The sequence below is a fragment of the Octopus bimaculoides genome, chromosome 9 (assembly GCF_046866305.1).
Source record: "Octopus bimaculoides isolate indiv1 chromosome 9, ASM4686630v1, whole genome shotgun sequence".
NCBI classification, from domain to species: domain Eukaryota; kingdom Metazoa; phylum Mollusca; class Cephalopoda; order Octopoda; family Octopodidae; genus Octopus; species Octopus bimaculoides.
The window spans coordinates 72,970,141-72,997,017 of record NC_142936.1 but is presented as its reverse complement, the minus strand read 5'-3'; the positions used below and the strand labels follow the sequence as shown (position 1 = coordinate 72,997,017).

Genomic DNA, 26,877 nt, shown 5'->3' with positions numbered 1-26,877 from the left:
GATAAGTGTAAGAGGCTGAATCTGGCTAGTTTGAACATGAAACAAGCTAGAATGTTTGAGTCTGATATGGCTGATTTGAATACTAAAGAGTTAAACAATGATAATGATGATTTACCTTATGGTTTACTCATCTATACCTGGATTCTTACAAAGTTTTTTTTGCAGCACATTCTTCATTCTACTACAAAGGACATCGTTTTTACATATGCTCGAACCAGTTGGTCAAATAACAAAATTGTTGTCAGCATATTTAATGTAGTGAGAATTAAGAATCTAATTAGAATTAGTGTGATGGAGAAAAAAAGACATTAGTTTAACCCTTTAACATTCAGAATGCTCTGAATGTAAGGCTTATTTATTCACATTATTTTCAACTAACCATTAATCAATCATCTCGTAGCTTTGAGATTTTGATGATGTAATTGGGTTTTTTTTTTTTTTTTTTTTTTTTTTTTTAAATGACATAGTAGGACAGATATGAAAGGCTGGATCTGACCATTTTTTTAAAAACATAAAACAATATTTAGGCCAGATATGATTGGTTTAAATGCTAAAGGATTAATGAAGTATTATTTTAATTAACTCATGATTTATGGGAGATAATGTTGGAGAACACCATGAGCCAAAAAAGGAAAAGTCAAAGCCAAATGCTGCTAAGATTTAAATTCAAAATAGTGTGTGCGCACGTGCGAAGACTGATACTTATGGCTTCAAATATGTGTATGGAAGACACTTTTGACAGACAAAAAGATAGCTACTTTGACATTACTGAAGAGGTACAACCACAATACAATTGCTTTATAATGGAATAACATTGCTACTAAGTGGATGAGGAGAGTCACTATATTTCATAGGATGTCTCCCTGGATATTGTCATGTCTAAACTACTGAGTTGTGTTAAGACCTGACATTTTTAAGTATCCTGTATGTTTCCTCATATTGTGCACCATTCTGCTGTTGTATAATTAAACTGTCTCGACCACATTAAAAAAAAAAAATTTATCAGTATTCAAATCATTAAAACGACTCCTGGCTGACTGCAATTTGGTTCTTCTATTGTCGAGCTGTTGGCAGACATGGTACGAATTTTGAAACTCGTTTCATTTCTTTTGTTAATTTTCAAAACATTCTGGTCTGAGCTAACAAAGAATATTCAATGGTTGTCAACCTGACAACTTTCAAAATTTATGGTGGCACCATAAATCATCCTTTTAATGGTAATACTTTTCTGATATTCTTAAGTGTATTGTGTAGTTTTCAGAAGAAATGGATAAATATGTCTGCCATGTAAAATTTAGGGTGGTACACTCAGAAAGTTTGTTTAAAATAAACAGTGCTGTATACAATTAAACTAAGTTTTGTTACACTTTATTGTTAGAGAGCACTTACTCTCAATTCACTACACTACTGTCTCCAAAAAATGTGTAACCCTTTTAACTTAAGGGTGTGCCCCAACTTACTACTTGCATTTGCAGTGGCACTAACTCTGGATAGGTTGAGCTGGCCCTGACCAACAAGTTAACCACATCCTTCACAAATTCTGACCACCTTCAACAGTTAGCCCTAACATTCCAGCAAACTAAAGTAAAGCTTTTGCCAGCTGCCCAAAAGTCCTGGTAAGGTGAGGTGAGGGTTATTAAATTAACCACATTCCCTGCTCCAAAATTAGTGGCCTTGTACAGCAAAATCGATAAATCATTAACTGAAGTACCTTTAGGGATTTCATGGCTAATGCACTTAACAAGTAATAAAAAAAAAAAAAGCCAACTTATATATTTTTTCTTCCACCTTCAGGTATTTGGTGCATTCTGTTCTAGCAGTTGGTCTAACCGTAAGCAGAGCAGCAAAAACATTTCTTATTTTGGAACCGGTGAGACCTTTCTCTTCACATTAAAACCAGAACAGAAGAAGTTCCCTTGGATTGGTTACAGTCGACCAGACATTTCTCGGAATGCTGCTAGCATGTTTATGGCTGGCGATAGTTCAGTTCTCATCATTGGAGGAGGGTAAGTGATATAAAGTTCTTTGAATTTCTAATTAAAACATAAGACATTGTGAACACAAGTGGTGTCCATGACATGCTTACACATTACAGAAGAAAATAATTGGAAATATTTATAAACAGAACTTATAATTCTTTACCAAAGAATCCTCCCTTAATATCGCAGACCAATGCCAACTGATCCACAGAAGCTTGTAGACACAGCACATTATATAAATCTGTCAAAGTATTGTGTCTCCACTGCATGAAACTCTTAGTGGCTGATACTTAAATACTGTGTATATTAAATGAGATTTATCTTCCACTGGATGGAGTACTTTTTTTGTTAATCCTACCTCTAATGGATCAGCAAACTATTTATTTCACTTAGGCATTGCAACAGAATTCAATATATGTATGTCTCTGAATGCAGTAATAAGATGACAACTGGAAACAGCTGTAAGCTAAGAGAATTGTTTATTCTTTTGTCATCTGTTCTTATATCATCATCATTTAACTTACATGCATGCGTGGTTAGGATGGTTGACTGGAGCTGGCCTAGTAGAAGACTACCCTAGCTTACTGTGTCTGTTTTGGCAAGGTTTTTACAGCTGGATGCCCTTCCTAATACCAATCTCTCTGCAGGGTTGACTCAGTGCTTTTTATGTGGCACCAGCACAAGCGAGGTTAGTTTTGGCATGATCTTTACAACTGGATGCCCTTCCAAATGCCAACCTCTTTACAGTGTGGACTGGGTGCTTTTTACATGGCACCAGCACTGGCAGGGTCACCAAGTAACTTGCAAGACAAGGAATCATGAGAGGGACAGAGGCATTTGAGGAGGGGAACTTGTGACAGAAGCAGAAACAGGTGTCTTGCTATAATGGACAGGGCATTGGGAATGTATACACACACACACTTTCTGTGAATTTTATAACAAAGAACTTTAACAAGAAATTTCATCAAAATAGCATGAAACCTCTTCACAGATTCCTTCACATAATGGAAGACATAAAGTTCTAAACAAAATTCATTATATGTACCCCCACTTCTATCTATAAAATATCTGTCTATAGAATTTCACTTAACTTACTGGGGAGTAGCTGCTTGTTTCTACTTCATGCTCTATTTTTTTCGTTTTTTTTTTAGTAAATATCTGAATATTTAGACCTAATTGCCTCAGTTTTAAACTTTTTCTTAGTTACTAACAATGTTAAGACACTGCTTCATTTAAAGTACTGTGTCTCAGTAATTATTTGGCCCTTTTGCACAGTGTTTCTTTAAATAACTAGATTGTAGTATGCACTGACATAAGTGGTACTCTGTCGGTCACAACAACGAGTATTCCAGTTGATCTGATCAGTGGAACAGCCTGCTTGTGAAATTAACGTGCAAGTGGTTGAACTCCACAGGCGTAGTTCTCAGTGAGATTCAGCGTGACACAGAATGTGACAAGGCTGGCCCCTTTGAATTACAGGTACAACTCATTTTTGCCAGCTGAGTGGACTGGAATAATGTGAAATAAAGTGTCTTGCTGAAGGACACAACACACCACTACGAATCGAACTCGCTACCTTACAATTGTGAGCCAAATACCTTAACCATTAAACCACCTGTCTTCACTGACATAGCCATCGTAGAGCTAATGAACCTGTTTCTTAATAATATATTTACATTAGTGTAATGTTAATCTCTCCTTACAGAGGTCTTATATAAGTAGGGTTTTTTTTTGTTTTTTGTTTTTTGATACTAGAACCCTTCATTAACTGAAATTTTTGATAACGACTATTGTTATAAACAGTCCAACTGAAAGAACGTAAGATTACCCCACTTAGGGCGGTTATTATATACGTATGTTCTCCGTAGTGATTGTCATTTCAAAATAATTTTAAAGCAGCGCTTTAGAATTAAATAGATGTCGTAAATTAATTTTATCAAAAGGATTGATGGTTGTTACTATTATTTTGCGACATTTTTTTAAAAAATAGTTTTATCCTCATAAAATATCTTACAGAAACAGCTTCTTTTTTTTTTTGTCAATCCAAGGGAAATAATCGGAGATACTAGTTGGAGGGGAAGTAATTTCGTTAAGTTCTGCAGTTTAATATTTTATGATTTAATTCGGTGACGTTTATTTATTTTATTTTTTTTACTATAATTTTTGCTTTATTTTCAGAGGAGGTAATGCCATTATGCTTGACGAGAACCTACTTCACTGTCGTACAGAAGAAACTGAAACCTTTGGCAATCCACCTTTATGCTCTAGCAAAGATTTTGAATGTAAAGTAGTTGAGATATTTGGCTTCGAGTGAACTTAATTGCTGGTATTTCTGTGAAACGTGTTTGAACTGTAAAGAAGAGAGAAAAAAAACTTGCGTATTGTAGTTCACCTTCAAATTACTGTTGGAATAAGTATGTCACGTACAGAACTATGAAAATGAGGGAGAGAAAAAGTAAAGAAAATTATCTTTCGCTTTAAGGAATTATTTATCTATATATATATATTGTTTTTAACAATTCATAAAACTCGTTTCAAAATGTATTAATTGGTCTGAAAGTTTGATTGGTGAGTGACGATTCCTTCAAAGGATTTTTCTTAGAATTCAATGAATCCAATTCAATTGATTTGATATTCTTCTAAACTGTCTGTGATGTTACCTCCTCTTTACACGAAAAAAATGGCTATAGAACCCCTCTCTCCTCCCATCTGTGATGTGTTCGCATTTTAGATGTGCTTATTGTGCAATTATTTATTTTAATTTTTTTTTAAAACCCTACTTTCTAATTGAATGAAACTTGAATTTGGAAGTAACACATACAACCATCACTATTTTTGAAATTTATGGATTTTTTTTTTAACAAGTAATTTTATATTCACTTTTCTTACTTCATGGTTTTATCTTAATTTATGCATTTTACTCAATATTTTATCCTTTTTTTTTTTTTTTTTTTTTTAATAATTTTATCTTCATTGATTCCTTGCTTGCCATTTCTCCCTAATACGTAACTGTTAGGAATTGCTTTTAGTTTTTGTTATTGTTCCTCTAAATTCTAAGAATAAAGATTTGTAAGAGGAAAACAAAACATCTTAGCTTCATTTTTTAAAATTATTTTTTTATACAAATGTTAGCATTAATTTATAAGTATTATCAGTACATTACAATACCAATAGAAAGTGAAGTGAGGTTAGCTGTGTGACAGTGACAAAGTGAAGCTGCTTTCTGAAATTCTATTGTCAAAGTGAAAAAGAAAAATCAAAAGAGTTCTACTGCTGGTTTCTGGAAATCTTCAGACTTTTATTCCCTTAATGTAGTTTTTACATAGAATTCCTGTTTGAGGGTTAGCAAAAATCTAGTGGCAGACACCATTTCAAAGACTGAAACTTCCTTGGATATTTTAGATTCATATTACTTGTTTTGTTGGCATTAGTTTTGTTTTTACATACTAGTTGCAGATGGTTCAGAGCCTGGGTAGAAAATGGTAGCATAATAGTGTTTTTGATTCAGGCATATTTGTATTCTCAACTGCAGGCATTGCATTGATTGCTTCTTGACTCTACATTATCCATCTAAGAATTCAGTGTTATTACAATAAAAAAAAATTTTAAATAGCAGTGGATGATAATATTGGATGAATTAATACATTTTATGGTATTTTGTATTTCTTTATATTTGCAATTGTTGAACACTAGCATCATTGGTTACAGGTTTCCAGCAGGTTAATTAATCACTGGTTCTCTGCATTTCTGACTGAGGGTGACAAGGGAGTGTTTGTAACTCAATGCAGAATATTGCCAAGGTATATATGCACATGCACGTCTTCTGCACAGTATTTGTTAGTCAAGTCTCATTCACATATTATTGGTCAGACTGAGCCAGTTGTTGAAGATATTGCCCCCATATGCAGCATACATTGGGGCCCCATGTCTAGAACCACATGGCTGCGAAATTCTCTTAATTATGCAGTCATACCTGTAGACCCCATTAATTTCTAAGTTCAAATCCCACTGAAATTGACTTTGAGGAGGTGGAAGGCATAAAAAGAAAATGTGGTAGTAAAGTTTTAAGTTAATTTAATCAACTATGCTGTCACCACTACCACCAAACAAATTGCTTAGTGACATTCCATTCACCTTTTCCTTTTATCCTTTCAGGGTCAATGTAATCGACTGGTCCCCTCCACCAAAATATCACATTTTTTTGTTTATAGTAGAAAGAAATTGTTATTATTAAAGTGGTGGTAAGGTAATGGAATTGTTAGCATGCTGGAAAAAATGCTTAACGGCATTTGAACATTGTGTTCAAGTTCCACCAGGTCAATTTTGTCTTTCCTTCTTTTGAGGTCATGACATCTCTCTTCCTTCAAAAACTGCTGCCGTTGTCTCAAAATTTGAAGCCATTATTATTATTATTAAAACATGGTTTTATATCAGACAAAATAACTACTGATTAGCAGAATTAATAGTTCATCCAACAAAATGAATGATAAACGGCTGAATTGTTGGTGTATGAGAAAAATGCATTTTAGGGATTTAGTAAAATGTTCCAAGTTCCTGATGTTGACTTTACATTTCATATTTCTGGCATCAATAATATATATATATATGCACCACTCACATACTGGGGTGTGATTTCATTCTTTACCTCCCCCAAATTAGTGATCTCCATTAGGAATAATTTTTACCTCTCATTTGACCAGATTGACAGAATCAGTCGAGCTTGGTCAAAATATCTTGCCATCTTTGTTTTCTGCTCTTTACATCCCAAGTCCCCCTACACTGCCAAAGTCAATTTTGCCTTTCATTCTACAGAAGTCGGTAAAATAAAGTGCCAGTTTAGTACAGGAAAGGCAGGTTGTGAGGTTGATTTAATTGACTGTCCTCCCCTACTATATTTCTAGACTTGTGCCTACATTAAAAATGATCGTTAAATTAGAGTTGTTTTCTTTTTTTGTGTTTTAAGTTCAAATCCCACCGAGGTCAATCTTTTTGTTCCTTCCATAGTCAATGAAATAAAGATAAGTACTGAGATTAATATAATTGACCATTCCGTGTCAGCCTTTTGTTTATGAAGGAAATCATCATCATCATTATTATTATTATTATTATTATTATTATTATTATTATTATTATTAAGGTGGTAAGCTGGTAGAATCATTAGTATGCCAGGCAAAATGCTTAGCAGTATTTCGTCTGTCTGCACATTCTGAGTTCAAATTCCGCTGAAGTTGACTTTGCTTTTCATCCCTTCAGAGTCAATAAAATACGTATCAGTTGATCACTGGGGTCGATTTAATCAACTTAGCCCCCTCCCCCGAAATTGCTGGCCTTGTGCCAAAATTCGAAACCCATTATTATTATTAAGGTGGTAGCTGGCAGATTTGTTAGCACACTGAATAAATGCTTAGCGGTATTTCATGTCTTTATATTTTGTGTTTTAAGGTGATGAGCTGGCAAAATACTTAGCAATATTTTTGTCTACCTTTACGTTCTGAGTTCAAATTCCACTGTGGTTGGCTTTAACTTTCATCCTTTTGGGGTCAACAAAATAAGAATCAGCTGAGCATTAGGGTCAACGTAATCAACTTGTCTCCTCCCACGAAATTGCTAGCCTTGTGCCCAAATTTGAAACCAATATTTATTATTGGCAAGCTGGAAAAATCCTTAACCTGTCAGACAAAACGTTTAGCTGCATTTCTTCTGGTTCTTCACAATCAGTTCAAATTCTGCGAAGTTTAGCTTTGCCTTCCACCTTTTTGGTGTTAGTAAAATAATTCCCTTAAAATTGCTGGCCTTGTACCTAAATTAGAATTACTGCACCTAGATGGCCATGGGGAAATATTACCTTGCTTGGAAACAAGTGGGGGTTAGTGACAAGGGTATCTAGTCATGGAAAATCTGCTTCAAATTCCATCTGATCCATGCTAGCATAGAAAAGTAGATGTTAAAACAATGATGAAATTTTTATTTGAATATGCAGAATTGACAAGATAAATAATGGCTGCTATCATGTTGTTATTTAGAGACTGATTTTATATAATTATAAAGGTTTCTAATGTAAGCAAATCACCTAGATTTGGGGTAAGGGTGCAGTGGGTTCTGTCTGACCTGAAGGATGACTGACAAAGTTGACCATGGTGGGATTAGAATGTGAAGGTCTGACTGTATTCCTTGAGACTCTTTGTGCAATACTTAAATTGATGCTGTAATGACAATAGTTGATTGGTAGTTTATTTTTATCTACCTCGGAAAGGTGAAAATCAGATAATGATAATAATCCTTTCTATAATAGGCAGAAGGCCTGAAATTTTGGGAGGGAACACTAGTCAATTTCATTGACCCCAGTGCTTGATTGGCATTTATTTTCATCAACCCTGAAAGGATGAAAGGTGAAGTTAATCTCAGAGATATTTGAATAATTCAGGATAATTTTTGTACAAGACCAGGTGTTTTAGGGGAGGGTCTAAATCTATTACATTTCCTTCAGTACTCAACTGATACTTATTTTATTGACCCTGAAAGGTTGAAAGGCAAAGTCGGCCTCAACAGAATTTGAACCCAGAATGTAAAGAGATGGAACAAATGCCACTAAACATTTTGTCTGACTCCTGATCCTGCCAGCTTACCACCTTAATAATAAATGGTGTCTCTGTTTATATATCCATCCATGTATGGGCATATCTAGCTACTTCCAAGTAAGTTAGTCTAGATCTCACATAGCAATAATGAGTAAGGGTTTGAAGTACATCTTTGTCTAATTAAAGGCAAATCTGCTAATTAGTTTTCTTTCAGAGTACTATGAATACTGTCAATAACATGCTTTGTCATTTTAAAAAATGAATTAAAGCAGAAAACTAAAATAAAAGAAATTTATATATATATGTATATGCATGCATGCACCCAGACTCACAGTCTTCCATACACATGTAACGTATTGTCATATTATACACACAAAAACAACTATATATATATTAGAGTAGTATAGTTTTCATGAAGCATCATCTCATTAAAGCCTGAAAGAGACAGGCTTCTATTAGAGGCCTGTGAAGCTTAGTCACCTGGATCCAAATCAAACCGTTTAAAATAATACATGTAACTTCTACTAAATGTATTAGGTGCCCCTTTTCTTCCATTTATCCACTCGTTTGTGTGTATATGTATGTATGTTGGCGATTTCTTTGCCTCCTTTCCAATGAAGAGCTATACTTGAAATGTCAAACTCTTGTTTTACCAAGCATCAAGCTAATACATTCCTTGTGCATGTCCTCTTGTCCATTAATTTTATTCATTTATTTTTGAATTGACTATATATATATATATATATATGTATACAAAAATAAGAGGAATGACCAGCAAAAGTGGACTCCTATATGCTTGAAATAGATGCCGAATCATCTAACCATGAAAAATGTTCTCAGTAAAAATTTAGTGACACAACAGGCTGTTGTGTCGCTAAATTTTTACTGAGAACATTTTTCGTGGTTAGATGATTCGGCATCTATTTCAAGCATATAGGAGTCCACTTTTGCTGGTCATTCCTCTTATTTTTGTATGTAATATAATTTTAATCTTTGGATTTTTTTAATATGCTGGACCACTGGTTTTAATTGATTAATATTAATTTCTACCCTTATTAATAAATTTTATATATATGTATATATATATATATATATATATACACATACGTAATATCATAGCTTTTTTTTTTTTTTTTTATAAACCAAAACAATGCAGGTTATAAAAATTATACAGGTTGATAATTTTATCTGGTATTTCAAGGTTGGGACCCCTTCCTGAAATATTTGGACAGAGAAGTCAGCGAATAACAACTTTTCTCCAAACCTTTCCTGACAAAGGGTTCTTCTAAGCCTGAAATGTTGTAATATCAGGTATAAAACAATCAATCTGTTTCCTTTTTATAAACGCATTGCTTCAGCTTTCAGAAAAAAAAATATACTCAAAATTTAAATATAGTCATTTATGTGTATGTATATATAGTTTTTGTGTGTGTGTGTGTACATGCATTTATGCACACACACACATACATACACACCTCCAACAATGTTTTGCTACAAAATATGAAATGGTCACCTTTTCTGTTTGCTGCAGCAGAAAAATGCCCCAAGGGCATGTTCTGTACAACACTTAAGTTTTAACCCTAATTTCCTTATATATACACACACACACACCATTCCTATGCTTTTATACTTATCATTGTTTTACATACATACACAAATATTAGTTATTTACTTTCTTTCACCGCCATCTTTAAACATCAACATTAATTTCTCACTGTGATAATTTAAAAAATTCTTTTTAATAAAAAAAAATAAATAAAATACTTTTAGTTTTGTTTTTCTCTTGTGTTGCTATTTCTTTTTTTTATATTTCACTTCTGACTATCTGTGCAAATTAACCAGTTGGTTAACTTGGTCTTTTGCAACCCTAGTGTCCCATTCTCTCTTTCTCTCACACACACAAACAAGAGTGCTCTTTTGTCTGTGTGGCATCTTGGACTTTTTTATCATAACCTCAGTCAACTGATGACTTACAAGTGGTGAAATTGGATGGACAGAAACTGTGGAAGCCTGTCAGATGAACTATACTTGTAATTCAAAAAGGACCAACTTTTGTCATTATGTCCTCACATGGCACCATACTGATTCTGTCCAAGGATTACATTAACCTTTGAGCATTTAAACCATCCATGCCTGGCATAGGGTAGTGAGCTGACAATTGTTAGCAGACCAGGCAAAATGTCTTTGTTCCAAGTTCAAATTCCACAAAGTTGACTTTGCCTTTTATCCTGTTGGGCTCTATAAAATAAGTACCATGTGGTCACTGGGGTCAATGCAATTGGCTTAACTACTGGGCATGAGTATAGAAACTGCTCCCTTTGTCAAGCCAGTATGGCAGAGTGGGCTTATCAAACGAGTATGATCTCAAGCCATTCTTTGGTGGAGAGAACATGCTGAGCCCTTTGTGCTACAGTGGACTGAACATGAGCAATCCAATCCAAAAATGTCTGGTCTAAATATTTTACCAGTTTTATATCCAAACTGACCAGATCCAGTCTGCCACACCAACCCTAAAAATAATCACAATGTGGTTGGTATTTGGTAGGGCATTCAGCTGTAAAAATCATACCAAAACTGACGTTACCTGTGCTGATGCCATGTAAAAAGCAATCAGTCTACTCTATGGAGTGGTTGGTGTTAGGAATGGCATCCAGCCATAAGAACCATGCAAAACGGACACAGTAGTCTGGTGTAGTCTTCTACCTGGTTGGCTCCTGTCGAACCATCCAACCTATTCTAGCATGGAAGACAAACGGTAAATGATGATGATCATCAGAATCTCAAAGCTATGAGATAATGCAAAGTCAATTCACAACAATATGAATAAATAAGCATTACATTTCACAGAGTAATCTGAATGCTAAATGGTTAAGGTTACACTTGTCTGTGGTGTACACAGCCACTTACTTAAATACATACACAATAAGCCGTTCAGTGGAGCAAACAACAAGAATACTCATTATCAAAATCAGTGGAGTTCCATTTCCATAAGTTTGTGCATTATGTATGTATACGTCCATTTGTGTTTCAAGCAAATGGGTCCTTCCCTTTGTTACCCTTTTGTTTTTTTTGTTTGTTTTTTTTTGTTTTTTTTGTACTTTTTTTATACGGAAATTTTGCTATGGCGTGTTGATGTTCCGAAGAAGCGTGGCAGTATACATGATGGTGGTGATGCCCCATGTTTATACATTGTTATTAAATATGCCTTATCTTAAAAAAAAAAGAACTGAAAGTATGTCTTTTGTTGTGGTTTGTATAAAGTATCCTGCCTGTGGAATAAAATGACAAAGTAAATGATATGCAAAAAAGAAAAAAAACAAAGAAAAGCACACAAACACATTCTTATTGTTTTGTTTTTATGATTTTTAGCATGTTCATAATTTTTCAGATTATTAATTCATTTTCAGAAATGTTTTTTTCTTCAATTCATTATATAGGCTCAGGTGTGGCTGTATGGTTAAGATGTTTGATTTCCAACCTCATGGTTTCAGGTTCAATTCCACTGTGTGACATCTATGATAAGTGTCTTCTGCTATAGCCCCAGACTAACCAAAGCCTTGTGAGTGGATTTGCTAGGTGGAAACTCGTTGCATATATGTGTATTATGTAGTCTTATGAATTGATTTCGTAGACAGACTGGAAAAAAAACTCATATATATATATATATATATATAGATAAAAGACAAAGTAGACCTCAGTGGAATTTGAACTCAGAATGTTAGGCCTGGCAAAATGCAGCTAAGTATTTTGCCTGACATGCTAACAATTCTGCCAGGTCACTGCCTTCAAATACCAGCTTAATGACTGCTGTTTTACTAAATTCATTATTTTCAAAATTAATTTAAACAAGTCAGAGTATTTCAGTAGCACTCCGTCGCTTTCAACGTCGAGGGTTCCAGTCGATCCGATCAACGGAACAGCCTGCTCGTGAAATTAATGTGCAAGTGGCTGAGCACTCCACAGACACGTGTACCCTTAACGTAGTTCTCGGGGATATTCAGCGTGACCAGTGTGACAAGGCTGACCCTTTGAAATACAGGTACAACAGAAACAGGAAGAAAGAGTGAGAGAAAGTTGTGGCGAAAGAGTACAGCAGGGTTCGCCACCATCCCCTGCCGGAGCCTCGTGGAGCTTTAGGTGTTTTCGCTCAATAAACACTCACAACGCCCGGTCTGGGAATCGAAACCGCGATCCTATGACCGCTGCCCTAACCACTGGTCCATTGCGCCTCCACATTTCAGTAGCAATATGGTAATAAAAGGCTTAATCATGATGATATTAACAATTTTTGACTAAACCAAAAAAAAAAAAAAAAAAAATACAATGCAAGAAGAATTGTTTGCTTGAAAATTAAGGTAAAGAACTTCCAGAGGATGAAGACCTTTTCTGAGGTCAAATGTCATTTTGATTTTCCCCTACAAAATACACAGGACACGTTTCTTTGATGCCTATGCTACGTATATGATACACATTCCCAGTATTTTTCAACTACCAGAGTAACTTGGGACTTATGAAAGGAAAAATTTATACTTATAACCTCGTAATTGTTTACAAATTCTTCACAGCAAAGGAATATATAAAAAGAAGAAGCTCGTCAGACTGCTCATGGACCCAACAGACAAAATAGAAAAGACGCTTCTCCGGAGGATGGCGAGGGGGGGGGGGAGATACTCTGCAACGGCCTCTCTGACTCATGGGGCTCGCTTTTGTCATAGTGGTGAACAGGGATATGGTCTGGGGTCCGAGAACGCCGAAGGTCTCCACTCCCACAGGCTCGACCATAAACCTATCAAAGAGCCACTGATACTTTAACAGTTTGCTCTCCTCGGCCTAACAAACTGCAGAGTTTGGGCTGGTAGCTGAACACACCATGATATCTCTGGAGAAGGTGTCACTGCACGTGACATCTTAGATGAGAGAGCCTACCACCACGGGACGGATAAATTATTATATTGTCAAGCCTTTTACATCCCCTTAGTCTAGCCCCGCTGGTTTGAGCTCAGAAGGAAAACAAGCAACCTCTAGGCCATGTTTTATGATCTCGTTAAGAGCAACATGGCATGGAAACGGCCAGCACTGTAACGGCATGACAATGGGTGGAGGCCGAAAGAATCCACACTGAATCAGCAGTTACATATGTGAGGCTCACAGATTTCGAGGCCAAGCCTCATGGAGACACCGATGTACAGACTGTCGCTATCAAGCTGAGTGCCAGTCGAGAGTGATGGCACTGCATTGCTTCAAAATTTATATTACTCAGAACATATAAAACAAGGGTTAACTAGAAGTCTGAAAACTAGCATGGACGTTCAGGACAAACTTTATGACAATGCTTTCGACAGGCGAAGAGATAATGCTAGCGCAGATTGAATGAATGTTTTAACAAGGCAACAGGTGTTGCAAAGACAATGTTAAGTTACATATGTTGCTGTTTCATTCATAGTACTACAACAGCCATTATAAAATAACGTGTACACACACAAGCACATACACTCACACATACATACATACATAAACGCACACACGTTCTTAAACACGTTCAACTAATATATTTAGACACACACCAGTATAGCGAAGAGCTATGTAGCTATGGTTGAATTTTTTAAATGTCATTGGGGTTACATTACAACACACAAGTACACACACACACACATTTAAAATGTACTTTAAGGTTGTGTAACAACGCTCACTCATACATTTATCAGTAACGTAGATGGGGCGGGGCGACGTGCTGACGCAGTTCACCACTCATGGCAACACGGTTTTGGATCTGCTCTAAAAACCTGTGTAGGCTTGGTGGCCCGAGGAGTGGAGGCTGTAAACCCAAAAGCTTCCCCGGGTGGTACACTAGCTACGTGACATGCATACACACATACATACGTGCATGCATGCTTACATAAATGCATACATACATATATAGGTAAATTTTGATTTTACCCCCTGCATACACACATACATACATGCATGTCTATATGCATATATTGGAGGCATAACCATGTTCTAAAGTAAGGGGAACGAGCAAAAAAAAAAAAAGGCTGTGACATAAACAATTTTAAATCATTTCTCTTACATTACGCGAAATATTCCATTAATTGTGATATACGCAATTGTATTCTACGTTCATTAACCCATTCGTGCCGAAATTTTTCTAGAGAATGATATTGCCTGAAAATTCACAGATACTATTATTTTGACCTAAATAACTGAAAAAAATTTCATTGAAATCCGTTTGATATTTCCTGAAATAATCACTGTCAGTTATAACGGACATTAGGCACTGTACATATGAATCTTTAATAAGCTTGTTGACTGCAAATTACTTTTTAGAAGTTAATAAAAAGTATTATACCTGACCATAACTTTATTATGAAAACTAGCAGAGCCACCCGGCGTTGCCCGGGAATGAAATTGTTGCTTATTGGTACTTGGAAACTTTTACGATAATTAAAATGGGGATTAAATGAAAAAAATTCACACAGCAAATATACCACGTTATTGTTTCACTGTTATATACACAGATATACATTGACGCATGTCAGTCGAAAAGTGAAAGTGTAATAGTAATACTTACTTTAACACTCAATGGTTTTACACTTTTATATATGACATGTACATACTATTCATGTAAGTGCTTCTTCATATACTATGTTTTCTGTCTTGCCATGTTTTTCACTGAGAATGTAGAGGTTCTTTTCATCTCCAACTCTAGAACATCCGACATACAGCTGACCATGTGAGAAGCAAGGTTGAAGGAGGTTAAGTTCCACTACCTTTAGAGATTGACCTTGTGCTTTGTTGATAGACATTGCAAAGCTAAGTTTGACCGGAAACTGCAGTCTCTTGAACTGAAAGGGGAGATCATTTGAAATGAGAGGTATCCTTGGAATGAAGACATTCTCACCCATCATGTTGCCTGTAATTATTGTTGCTTCCAACACATGGGGCATGGCTGTTTTAACAACCAACCTTGTTCCATTGCAGAGTCTGGGTGCATAAAGGTTTCTTAATAGCATTATGGGAGCACCTATTTTCACGATCAGAATGTGTGGTGGAAATCCTGGTGGCTGAAGTGAATTGAGGAACTCCACTGGGTAATGCGTTGCCTGTTGTTGATCAGGGACAGAGTTAATTGATCTGTATGAACATTCAGGTCCTGGAAGCTGAGTTAACAAATTTAAATTCAGCTTGTCTACAGAATCATTCCTTGGTGCCAGAATTGTTCTTTCACATAGCTACTTGTGACTTTTGTAGTTTGTGGCAATGTTTGGAAACATCTTGCTCTTTAGTTCTTCAAGGGAGGCAGTCATATTGCCACATGGGAGATGATGCAGATTATCTTGTGGATCTTGTGGAAGTTTTCCATTTCCATTGTCAAGTAACTTGTTGGAGAACTGTGCGGCTAACAGGTCACCATGAATGTGAACCCTCATGTTGGTTGTCAGAGTAAGCTGTTTGACATGTTGCCAGATATATGAGGACTTGATGCAAGCTCTCAGCTCATCCACCCTGGTTCCTCTGGGAACGACAGGCAGTGTTTGCCTGAAGTCACCAGCCATGAGGAGGGTGACACCACCCATGATCTTCTTATTGTTTCTGAAGTCTTGTAGTGTTCTATCAAGCGCTTCAAAGGCTGCCTTATGGGACATTGTTGCCTCATCCGAGACAATGAGTTTGGCATCTGTAAGGAGTTTTGCTAACGCTGTATTCTTTGTTATGTTGCATAACGGAGATTCATTTTGGATGAGGTTCAGAGGCAGCTTGAATGTTGAATGGGCTGTTCTTCCACCTGTTAGGAGTGTGGCTGCAATTCCAGAGGATGCAACAGCCAGAGTAATCTTCTTCTGTCTCACCTTGGCAAGGAGCAGGTTGATCAATAATGTCTTTCCTGTGCCTCCAGGAGCATCTAAGAAGAAAACCCCACCAGTGTTATTGTCCACAGATGTAAGAACTTGCCAGTATACCTCCTTTTGATCCTGTACCAGAATTAGTTCCTTTTCATTGACAACTGCTTGCAAACTTTCCATGTTGTATGATGTTTCCCTGATTAGCTCTTGTGCTAATCTGTGTTGAACATCTTTGACAGGAGGAGCTGGAAGACCATAGATTTCAAGTTTGTTTCCACCCAGTGATTGAACCTTGTCGTCTATTAATCTTAATGTCTCATTGAAGATGTCATCATTGAATGTGACATCACCGTCACACTGATATTGAATTCTTTGAAGAATGTCTTCAGAAAGCAGTATCGAAGGTACCAGAAAAAAAACCCCTCAGCAACAGGGAAAAACACAAAACCGTACTTCTGTTAGTAAATGATGAAATTACTTACATCAGTAAATGTGAACTTGTTAGCGAATGAAAACGTAAACTTTTATTGAGAACAGTAACGATTGAAGTTAAAATGATGTTGAATCGAAATTTGTCACTCAGTGAACGAAACAGCAACACAAAACCGTACTTCTGTTAGTAAATGATGAAATTACTTACATCAGTAAATGTGAGTAAACTTTTAGTGCGAACAGTAACGATTGAAGTTAAAGTGAAGAAAAAACTATGGCTACCGGAAGTTGACATTGAGGAACCTTTTTAAAGAAGTGAATCTTAAATATAAAGCAATATTATTTATTTTTAATTTAAAAAATCAAATGAAGAGCCTAAGATTTATCCGAGGTCAAATTATTCACGCATCAGAAGTATGGAAGCATTTGGTGAAGTCGATTTCACGTGAAAAGCGATTACACACACATCTCTGTTTTATATATAGTATAAATAATTCCTTTTCACATAAATATCAATGAAAACTGAAAATTTATTTAGTAAAATACATCCTTTTGAAATGAAACTGTACAGCTTTACTAAACATGATACTTCTTGAAACATTTGGGATGAACGCCTACATCACATTTTTCACATTTGAAATGACTTTTCTCAGAACACTCTTTGCCTCTTCTTTCATTTGGAATATATTCAATCCAATGCATGTCTTGCATCGTCTTCCAAATGAACAGATGTGCGTTTTCTTTGAAACTTTGGAATGCCATTCTTTTCCAATAGAGTTAGAGAAATGTTTTCAATGAAATTGTGTAATATAATTTTGTGCCCTGCACTATTCATCAAGATGCATGCATTTTGGGTTGCTGCAGATACAAAATATGAAAAAATAGGTCATCACCATTTATTTTGCCGCATTCGAATCCTATAGGAACCGATGTTATGATCCAGAAGGTCAACAAATCCCATATATTTGTTGATGCTTTCAGGCTGTGGAATTGGAACATATTTCTCTTGAGGCTTATCATAGCGCTCAACTGTGGACATTTTATAGGTTTCAAAGTTTGATAATAGAACAACATAGTTATTATCTTTCCATTTCACAGCGACTATATTTAAAGTCAACTGTTCCTCTGGGGCATGCTTTCATTTCAGTTTTCGTTTTGAAAAGACATCTAGCCGTTCTATTTTCTCTGCAGGTTCCCGACGCACACATTCCTTTCTCAAAAAGTTTCTCCATCAATTGAATACTTGTGAAATGTTTATCAAAAAATATTTTGAAACCTTTATTGTCTGGTACTCCTACAGCATCAATGAGATCAAGGACAATGTCCCCACCTAGGCCAAATGCATTTTCGGTTTTATTGAGACCGTCTTTCTTGACAGTCAAAAGCATGCATATATCAACGTTGAGAACAAAGGTCCCAAACTTTGAAACCAAACCGCACTTGTTTCCCTTTTATAAATTGTTTGGCATAGTGCTTGCCATAATATGGAATCATACTTTCGTCAACAGACTAGATTATTTTTTTTTGTAAGTGGTCAAGTAGAGGTCTGAGTTTGAATACACGATCGTCTCCTGAAGCATCGGTGTTATCCACTAAATGGATATTTCTCAATATATTCTCAAATCTGTCTCACCTCATTCCATTTTGTCTTCAGATGACTAATACCTTCTTTTATTAGGGAGTGGACAGTGAGCTGACATAAGCAATCCATCAAAGAATACATACAGTTCCGATTTGCATACATTCAGAACTTTACCTTTTTGAACAGTATATCGGTTTGTTTGTTCTATGATGTCATTCAGTAATTCATCTGTGAAGAATAAACTAAAGAAATCTACAAGATTTGAGCAAGATTTTGCTTCCTTGGATATATTTACAGGCTCACATGAAGTTGAAACACGATTCAGTAACAACACAAAGAACAATTATAATGGGAGAAGACGATATTCATCCGATGTCGTGAACCTTGCCTCCCATTATTCGTGTAAAAAAGTAACCATAATATGCTATCTCAAACCCTTAATATTTGTTCTGTCTTTTCTGTTACTGCAGCTGATGTTGCCGTTGTTGTTATTGTTGTTGATATTGTTGTTATTTAAGCTGGCAGAATCGTTAGTACACTGGGCAAAATGCTTAGCGGCATTTCGTCTGTCTTTACTTTCTGAGTTCAAATGCTTTGACAAAATAAATAGCATTTGAACACTGGTGGTGGTGGTGGTAGGGTCGATGTAATCGACTTATTCCTGCCCCCAAAATTACTGGCCTGTTGCCAAAATTTGAAACCGATACTGTTGCTTTTGTTGTTCTCATTGAGCACGTCTTTGATCAAAAGCATTCCAGCCATGACTATCATGTTTTGTATTCAGGCATAATGTGAAATCAGCAGAACAGGAGTGTTGGTGTCCCTTTAGAACATTTACGGATGACGTCACGGTGCAGGAAGCGAAGTGGAGCCTTCATAGATTAGAGAATCACGTGGCATCGGCGCCAATGAGTTTCAAGCCCACAGTTTCAATTCCAGTGAGTAGCTTCGAAGAAAGGAAATGTCACCGACAAGTTCCACATCAAGGTAAGAATACTAGATATAGTGTATCACAGAAAAGCTGACAAAGAGCCCCGGGAAGGCCTTTAACTACAGTCTGAATTGGTGACCAGAGCTGAATTGGAGAGCTAGTTGAGGACTAGAAAAGTCGGAGTCACTAGGAAGATTTAAGGGTTAGGTCTGACAGCACGCGGTCTTCCCAAGAATCTTCTGGCCCCTGCTTGTCTATGAAGTTCTCAATGACAGTGGTTGACAGCTTACAGCGTATGGGAAGTCGCTATCTTCGCAGATGGCTGGCTTTGTCACGCACTTTGAGCAGCATTAGATTGTACAGAAACAATAACAAATTCAGGTTTCCCGTCTAGTTCTGTCAGGAATTTATGGAGTCGTAACAGAACGCCTGCTGCATACTGGTGCAAGGGACACCAATGTTTCTAGTACTAGGATTGCAGTGAGAATTGGAAGGAAGTGGAAGATACAGAAAACCATGCCAAACGTGTGGGTTGCATTAAAAATAACACTAAGGATATCTATAACTGTGATTTTGAGAGCGAAAGAGAAAATTTAGTTAGCTAAAGCTTATAAAAGCCATATTTATGGTCGTTCAGCACACAAAAAGATTAAATTCTTTGGTAATTTTGCTTGTATAAAATATTATAAAATGTATATAAATAAAGTGTTATGAAAACATTTGTAGATATAAAGTCCAGAAAAATTCTTTTAGCTAGGATAATGTATCTAGTTTTTTTTTAGCATCTGTTCGTTTGTTCATAGAAAATTAATTACATCTGTAGGAAATCAATGGTACCCTTCAGACTTACTCTCTTACCCATCCAACATCCTCCACTCAGTGTTTGTTTGTAATATGTGACAAGATCATTGCTAATAATGGAGACTGTCTGTCTGCCATTTCCTCCTCCTCTCTCTCCTTCCTATTTATATTAATAAAAGGATTTCAAACTTTGACGTTGTGGTTGAACTGTTGTTCTTTTTAGCTTGTTTATTGACATTTATACTTTATTCCAACATCTGCAGTTTTTCTTCCTTGAGAAAAAGAAATTTTTAATATTTGTAAAGGCATCGAAATTTAGCTTCCCTCTCGTCTTTTTCGTACGTACTGACTCTTTAAGCCACTATGACGGAAACTGGAGATGCTGAAGGATATGTAGTGAAACTACCTACCGCCATTAGATACAAAACTGCTATCGCCATTCTTCTCATTTAAATATAAATAAATGCGAGCGTAGTAGAGAACCCATTCCTTGTCATCACGTGACTGATCATTATTCGAATCGGCAACTTCTTCGAACCGTTCCCGCCAGAACGCAAACTGACCAATCACGGCCCCTAATAAGGTCACGTGATAGAGTATATTTCTACCATCTGATGAGCCAATAGTTTGTTATAAATAGCTTTAACTCGGCGGCCAAATTTGTCTCGGTCCAGTTTCTCTTTGAGAACTGTTCCGTGTACCACACGACAGCAGCAGCAGTTCCAGCGACCACTTCAACAGCTTCGTCCAGCCACGATGACCACCGCCGTCGCCACATCAGCAACAAGAGTCTACGACTACTATCCAGCATCATCGTCATGACCAACACGATTACTACCAAACAGCTTCTACACCACCAGCGTCAACACGACTTACTATGTACACCAAACCAAACCTCCGCGGCACATCTCTCTCTTCGATTCTGTTAGGTGACTCAGCTTCACCACGGTAAATAAACAGACAAGAGTTCTCAGCCAGCGACGAACATCTGTATAACAAGAATCACGACCCGGCATCGATGCCACGACATCACAACTAGTGATCAGCTCTGCCAAACTCAGCCAACTCACTTCACATACAGATTCATATTATTGTGTACCCAAGAACTGGTATAATTGTTCACGTGTTATTGACTCTCTTTCTATTTGCTGTAATAATACACATACACATACATGTATCACTCACATACACACTTTTCTTTGTATGACGGCCTCTCTTTGATTATGTTCTTATATGTCGCATTCACACTCACACACAGACATACATCTTTAACGCTACAATAAATATCTCTGTTATTCATCTAATACGGTTGTGGTCTTTCATTACTGGTCATCTATGTTATCGTCGCATAACATATCATATATATCATCTTCGATATATATCTATTTTGTGTTCGACCGTGTAACCCGTTTAAATAAAAGGAGTCCTCTGTTTTTCCATTCGTCACCATTTCTCCTTTTATGAGTTCGCACGGTCGTCCCTTACAGATATCTCGCGCGAGCTAGGACGTGGAAGAACTGTGTCGGCATATACGGACGACGTCACCATCATAGTGTCGGATACCAAGTACATTGAGGTGATATGCACTACTCTGAGGGACTACGATGAGGTGACAGGAGTAAAAAGCAACCAAGAAAAGTCAGTAAGACTGCAGCTCGGTTTCTAGAGAAGCTGTCCAACAACATCGTGGCGCGCAGAGCGGAGGGGCTAGTTTAATTACTCAGGGTCTAATTTGATCCAGATTTCCAAGTGAGAAGAACTAGGATGAAGTGGCGAGCTAAGGGGCCATTCTCATCCAGAAATGGCTTGAGATAAAATTATCCCTGAAATGCTTACACGGTATCCGTCAAAAAATTACCACCCAGACCCTTGTGCCTTTCCCCAGGTCACATCTCACAGGACTGGAACGCCTGCTTTTTTCGCTTTCTGTGGAAGGTACGCATTCAACTAGTCTTGCACTCTATTTGTTGTTAACACCTGCTAAGTAGAACACAAAGCACTCTGTGGTTGCTGATGCGCAGACATGTGCTAAGGTTGCGACATCGTCAGTGTTTTCTTGGCAGTGTGTAGATGTGATCACCGTTTTTCAGACTCGCTTTTCCGCAAGTACTCTGACTAAGCTGCAGTCTTGGATCAAGCGTACACCAAAGCAAAGCGCCTGACACCTAGAGTGTCGTCAGATGCTCACAACCCTTAGCCAGTCGGGCAATGGAGTCTGTGGAAGTTCTACTTATACGTTCTATAGAGGTTCGGTGGTGGTGGTGGTGGGGGTGGGGGGGGGCAAGAGCAATAACGTTCTTGAGGAAATTCTGGGCGTCGACGAGAATCAACTACTGGTCCGGGGGACTTTTTAGCCGAAGCTCATAGAAAATTTCCAGAAATCTCTGACCAGGCAGTGCTAGCGATGGTCGGGCATTGTCGGTTCGAGATACACTTTGCAGGCTGTCAGCCAGGCCTGCCCGAGATGCATGCAGAGCAACGAAACTGTTCTGCACACACTCATCGAGTGCCCGAGTATCGCTGATTGTAGAATTATGTCGAACAGTTGCTATCGTATGTAGGATGGATCTGGCTATCGGCTGACTCCTTTGGGAAGAGCAGGAAGTATTTATCTGTCTGGTGGCCTTAGAAAAAGAGATTGTTTGGAGGAACTGACTGAAAAGGCTGAAGACAGACACCTTCCTCTTAGGTCAAGCCCTCAACAAACTTTTCGAGTGAAACTTGAAACGGAAAGTAAGAATGCAAACTTGTTGAAAGGTGTATGGGAGTGGCAAGAATAATCCAAACGGACAGCCTACTCTGAGCATGCACCTATTGATTGAGGGAGGATGATAGAGAGGGGAGTGGCACTTACCTTAGTGATCAAAATAACCGTGGTTTTGTGGGGTTTCCATGAGAATCCAAAGTCTCCCCACATTTGAGAAATTTCTCTTGTTTGAATTTATTGCTTTGTAGTAACGCCGTGCGCATGCGTAGTCTCACGCATGCGTGGAATTAAACAAGCAAGCTTTCCCGCTTAATTCTATCTCTTTCTCGGTCGGCCGACCATGAGCATGGACGTGTCAAGCAGTGTCTCCAACATTCCAACCTGGAGACAGTCTCTTTACGTGTTTAGCTGTCTCTCTTCATCTTTCGAACTTACACTCGACAGCTCGCTTACATCTACATAACAACGTCCCAACAACTATGCTCACACAGATAGAAGCTGTAACAACAAGAGCTAATGATGTATATATTTACCACCTGAATAAATGTTGTTTAAGTTGATAGTCTGGAGTTCAGCGTTCCGTTATATTCATTAATTTTATATAGGAAAGTCAGGTATACATCTAATGATGTATAACCAACTTTCCTATAGCTTCATTGCTTTTGTTATAGAAAAATCATTTTCCGAATTTTCTATTATTTTTTTTTTTAATTTAAAATGTCTTCCTTTCTTTCCTGCCTTCCTTCCTTCCTTCCTTTCTTTCTTTTTTTCTTTCTTTCTTTCAAACAAACAAACAAAATGGAAAAATTCCAGCTTGTGTGTGCAACCTATTGCTGACGTCCGCCACAAAAAAAGATATGATTTTTAAATGTCTTAAACTTGGCCAACATCATCCACAGCAAAGACAGAAGATTTATTCTGATGAAAGTTGTATTTTATCTTCATATCAATAAAGAAATGGGGAAAAGCAAAATGTTTCATTTACACACAATGGGTAAAAAAATATGTTTAAAAATGCATATAATATATACAGACAGTTATTGCTCAGACCAGACCTCGAACGAAGAGAAACGGATTTCAGAAAAATAGGAGATACCATTAACAACCGCCTGTCCATCATGTGTGTGTGTGTGTGTGCGTGCGTGCGTGTGTGAAATAGGGCTGCTATTTGTCAGTTGGACAGCGGTGGTTATGCCCATTGTTATTTGCTGTAATTTTGTCGTCGAATTAACTATTTTCTCATCTTTCTCTGCTCTAATTATCAATTGCAAAAGTATTAATTTAGCTTCGCCTTTTGACCTCATAATTTCAACAATAAATTCGTTCTTGATTGCCCCGAGAGTAACTAGTAATTTTCAATAATTAACTGCATAACACTGAGATTTTTATCTTAAACGTTAACAATACCTCATTGTGTTTTTAGTCAATGAACTCTATGTTCTGAGTTCAAATCTCGCAGAGGTCAACTCGCCTTTCATCCATCTGGTATCTTTCTATTATAATTATATTCACATCTAGAGTGCATTACATAAAAATTAAATCGTTCCCAGTTACTTGACTGGAATTTTAATTGTACCTTTTTGGCATGTTTCGATCATTGGACTGCGGCCATATTGAGGTATCGCCTTAAAGAGTTTAAACACGTACAAATCGACCCCAGTACGTAATTTTTTAAAGCCTGGTATTCACTAGCGTAACTAGGAGGTGGGGTGGCGGCAGGGGCGGTCCGCACTTTTAGTCTGCTGTAGGCAATATGTATTTTTTGTGTGGTCTGGGGGGGGGGCGGCAAATGGAAGAGCCGTCCCGGGCGGCACACACACTCTAGCTACGCTAGTGCTGGTACTTAGTCTATCGGTCTCTTTTGACTTAACAAATAAACACCGATTGTTAAGCGGTGATGGAAGATAAACACAAAGACAGACACACCCAGATGTGAACATACATACGTGTGTAAAAAAACCCTGACACAACCCCCGCAACACAAAATCCCCTAACCCGCCACCGTATATTTGACACACACACTATATCGTAGACTCGTTGCCCTGTTAGTGCCGTTTGTATTAAATATGCAGTTGTTTACAAATTCCTTATTATGGGTTTAGTTTTGTCATTAGTGTCAATAAAATTTTAACGTTAACTCTATATTTTTCAGGCAGATTAACTTCTGGAAACTTGCGCTTTCTTTTACACTGATTTTCGTTTTCCCCAAATGAACCATTGATTAGAATTACCGATACAAAAATAATTAATGATTGTACTATAAAGGAAAAGAATAAAACTTTTTAATGAGAACCATGTGTCTGGTGCGATGCAGCTAGTGCAGATACATTCGGTTTCAAACTTGTCAACTTTAGCCGCAAGTCTCCTCGTTGTGTCACATCCAGTCCAATTCTTTTATGGGAAAATAGAGTTCCAACATGGTTAAAACCAGATTCAACCAGGTATGAGGTAGGGAAGGCAAGAAAAAGTAATTTCATATATTTCCACAGACTGGGGTAGGAATTCAATATACTCCAATGGTACCACAAAACTTCTTTGCCATTACGGCGATATCGCATGGTGGCGTCATTGTCATTTTGTAATTCTATCAGTTCCTACTGAACGTCATCCTCGCAATTGACCTCAAACGGATTGCTATACCAATTTGGAATATTCAGCGCAATAACATCTTGAAATCGTTCCACCATGTTATCGTGCTATGATTGTAAAAAGTTGCGATATGTAGTTAAATCCTCATCAACTAATTCATCTTTCAAAGAATTAAATTGTGGAAATTGATGGAATTGATGCTTTGAAATGTTAGTCTTACACTGCACCAATTTCGAAATGAAGGTAGTGATAAATGATTTACAATCAACGAGATTTTTCTGTTTCCTGGCAATAACCTATTTAAATCATTTAATTTTGTGAACAGCATTTTCTCACAAGGCTGAAGGTCTTCGCTGAAATACCGAACATATACTATCATAAAACATTGACTGTCCACTTGTATGAACAATTCAGAACGCTAGAGAACATTAATGAGCTGATGTTTGACATCGTTGGCCATTTCATCGATGCTTCGAGAAATTGTGTTATTACTAAGAGGGATCTTCTTCATAATGTAATCAGGTTTTTCATGCATAACGGTTAACAAAACCTCTTCGATAACTGGGCGAAGTAATGTTTCTCCAATTGTGTGAAACTTCCCAGACTTAGCAACAAGCAATGCAATGTTGTACGAGGCAATCAACCCGTCATTCTCCTGTTTACTAGTTTCCTGGAGTAGCATGTTGAATGTTTGTATTTACTTTTTGAAAGAGGAGCTTAGTTGCAAAAAGTATGATAACGGCGTGTCCTTCTTGTCAGAATACTTTGCATCAAAGTGATACTTCAAGCGTGAAGGTTTCATTACTTCGTTGGTCAATGTTTGATGCAAAGAAGGCACATTGGTAACTAACAGTTCTGAGGAGAGGGAATAAATCCAAACGATAAATAATCACTGCTATACTGTCGACGAATTTTCTTGATTGGAGGCATCAGTAAAGTGAAAATGTGAAAACGAATTTCTACAGATGGCGTCAGAAAGGTAGTATGGTATTCCCAAAGAGAAGAAGTCAATAGAGCAGAGTCAGATGACATGTCTTTACTGGAGCAAATAATACGGATCTAGTTCGTTATTCCTGTCCAGCATTTCAAAAATTAAAGTTTATCGAAAATTTTAAAATTTGGCACATTAATGTACTTTTCCAAGCTAAATTACTGGAGTTATTCAACTTTTTCCAGAAAAAATGTTTTAAAAAAGTTATAGAGGTTTAAAATTTGATCATTTTTACCCAGTCAAGAAATACGATTTCAAAGCTGTCATTTTGTGCGTGACTGCACATTTTGTCAACATCCTGAAACTAGCACTTGCGTTTTGATATGAAACTACAGAATTACGCACGACATATAACCCCTTATACCATTTTTTTTTCGGAGTTTTCAGGAAATTTTTGCGAATTTGAATTCTACACACGGGACTTCATACGATTATGCAAAAAA

The 26,877-nt window shown here is 37.0% G+C and overlaps 1 protein-coding gene across 3 annotated transcripts in view; it reads left to right on the top strand.

The window, feature by feature from the left end:
• The window catches only part of LOC106869090 (GTPase-activating protein skywalker), a 68,706-nt gene extending 62,959 nt beyond the window's left edge, over positions 1-5,747 (top strand). For all 3 annotated transcript variants that reach the window (XM_014914615.3, XM_014914616.3, XM_014914617.3), the window contains 2 exons: positions 1,795-2,006; positions 4,158-5,747. In XM_014914615.3, the coding sequence (XP_014770101.1) occupies positions 1,795-2,006; positions 4,158-4,293 (348 nt within the window). In that variant the 3' untranslated portion in view covers positions 4,294-5,747. The remainder of the gene's footprint in view (positions 1-1,794; positions 2,007-4,157) is intronic.
• Positions 5,748-26,877: the final 21,130 nt, after the last annotated feature.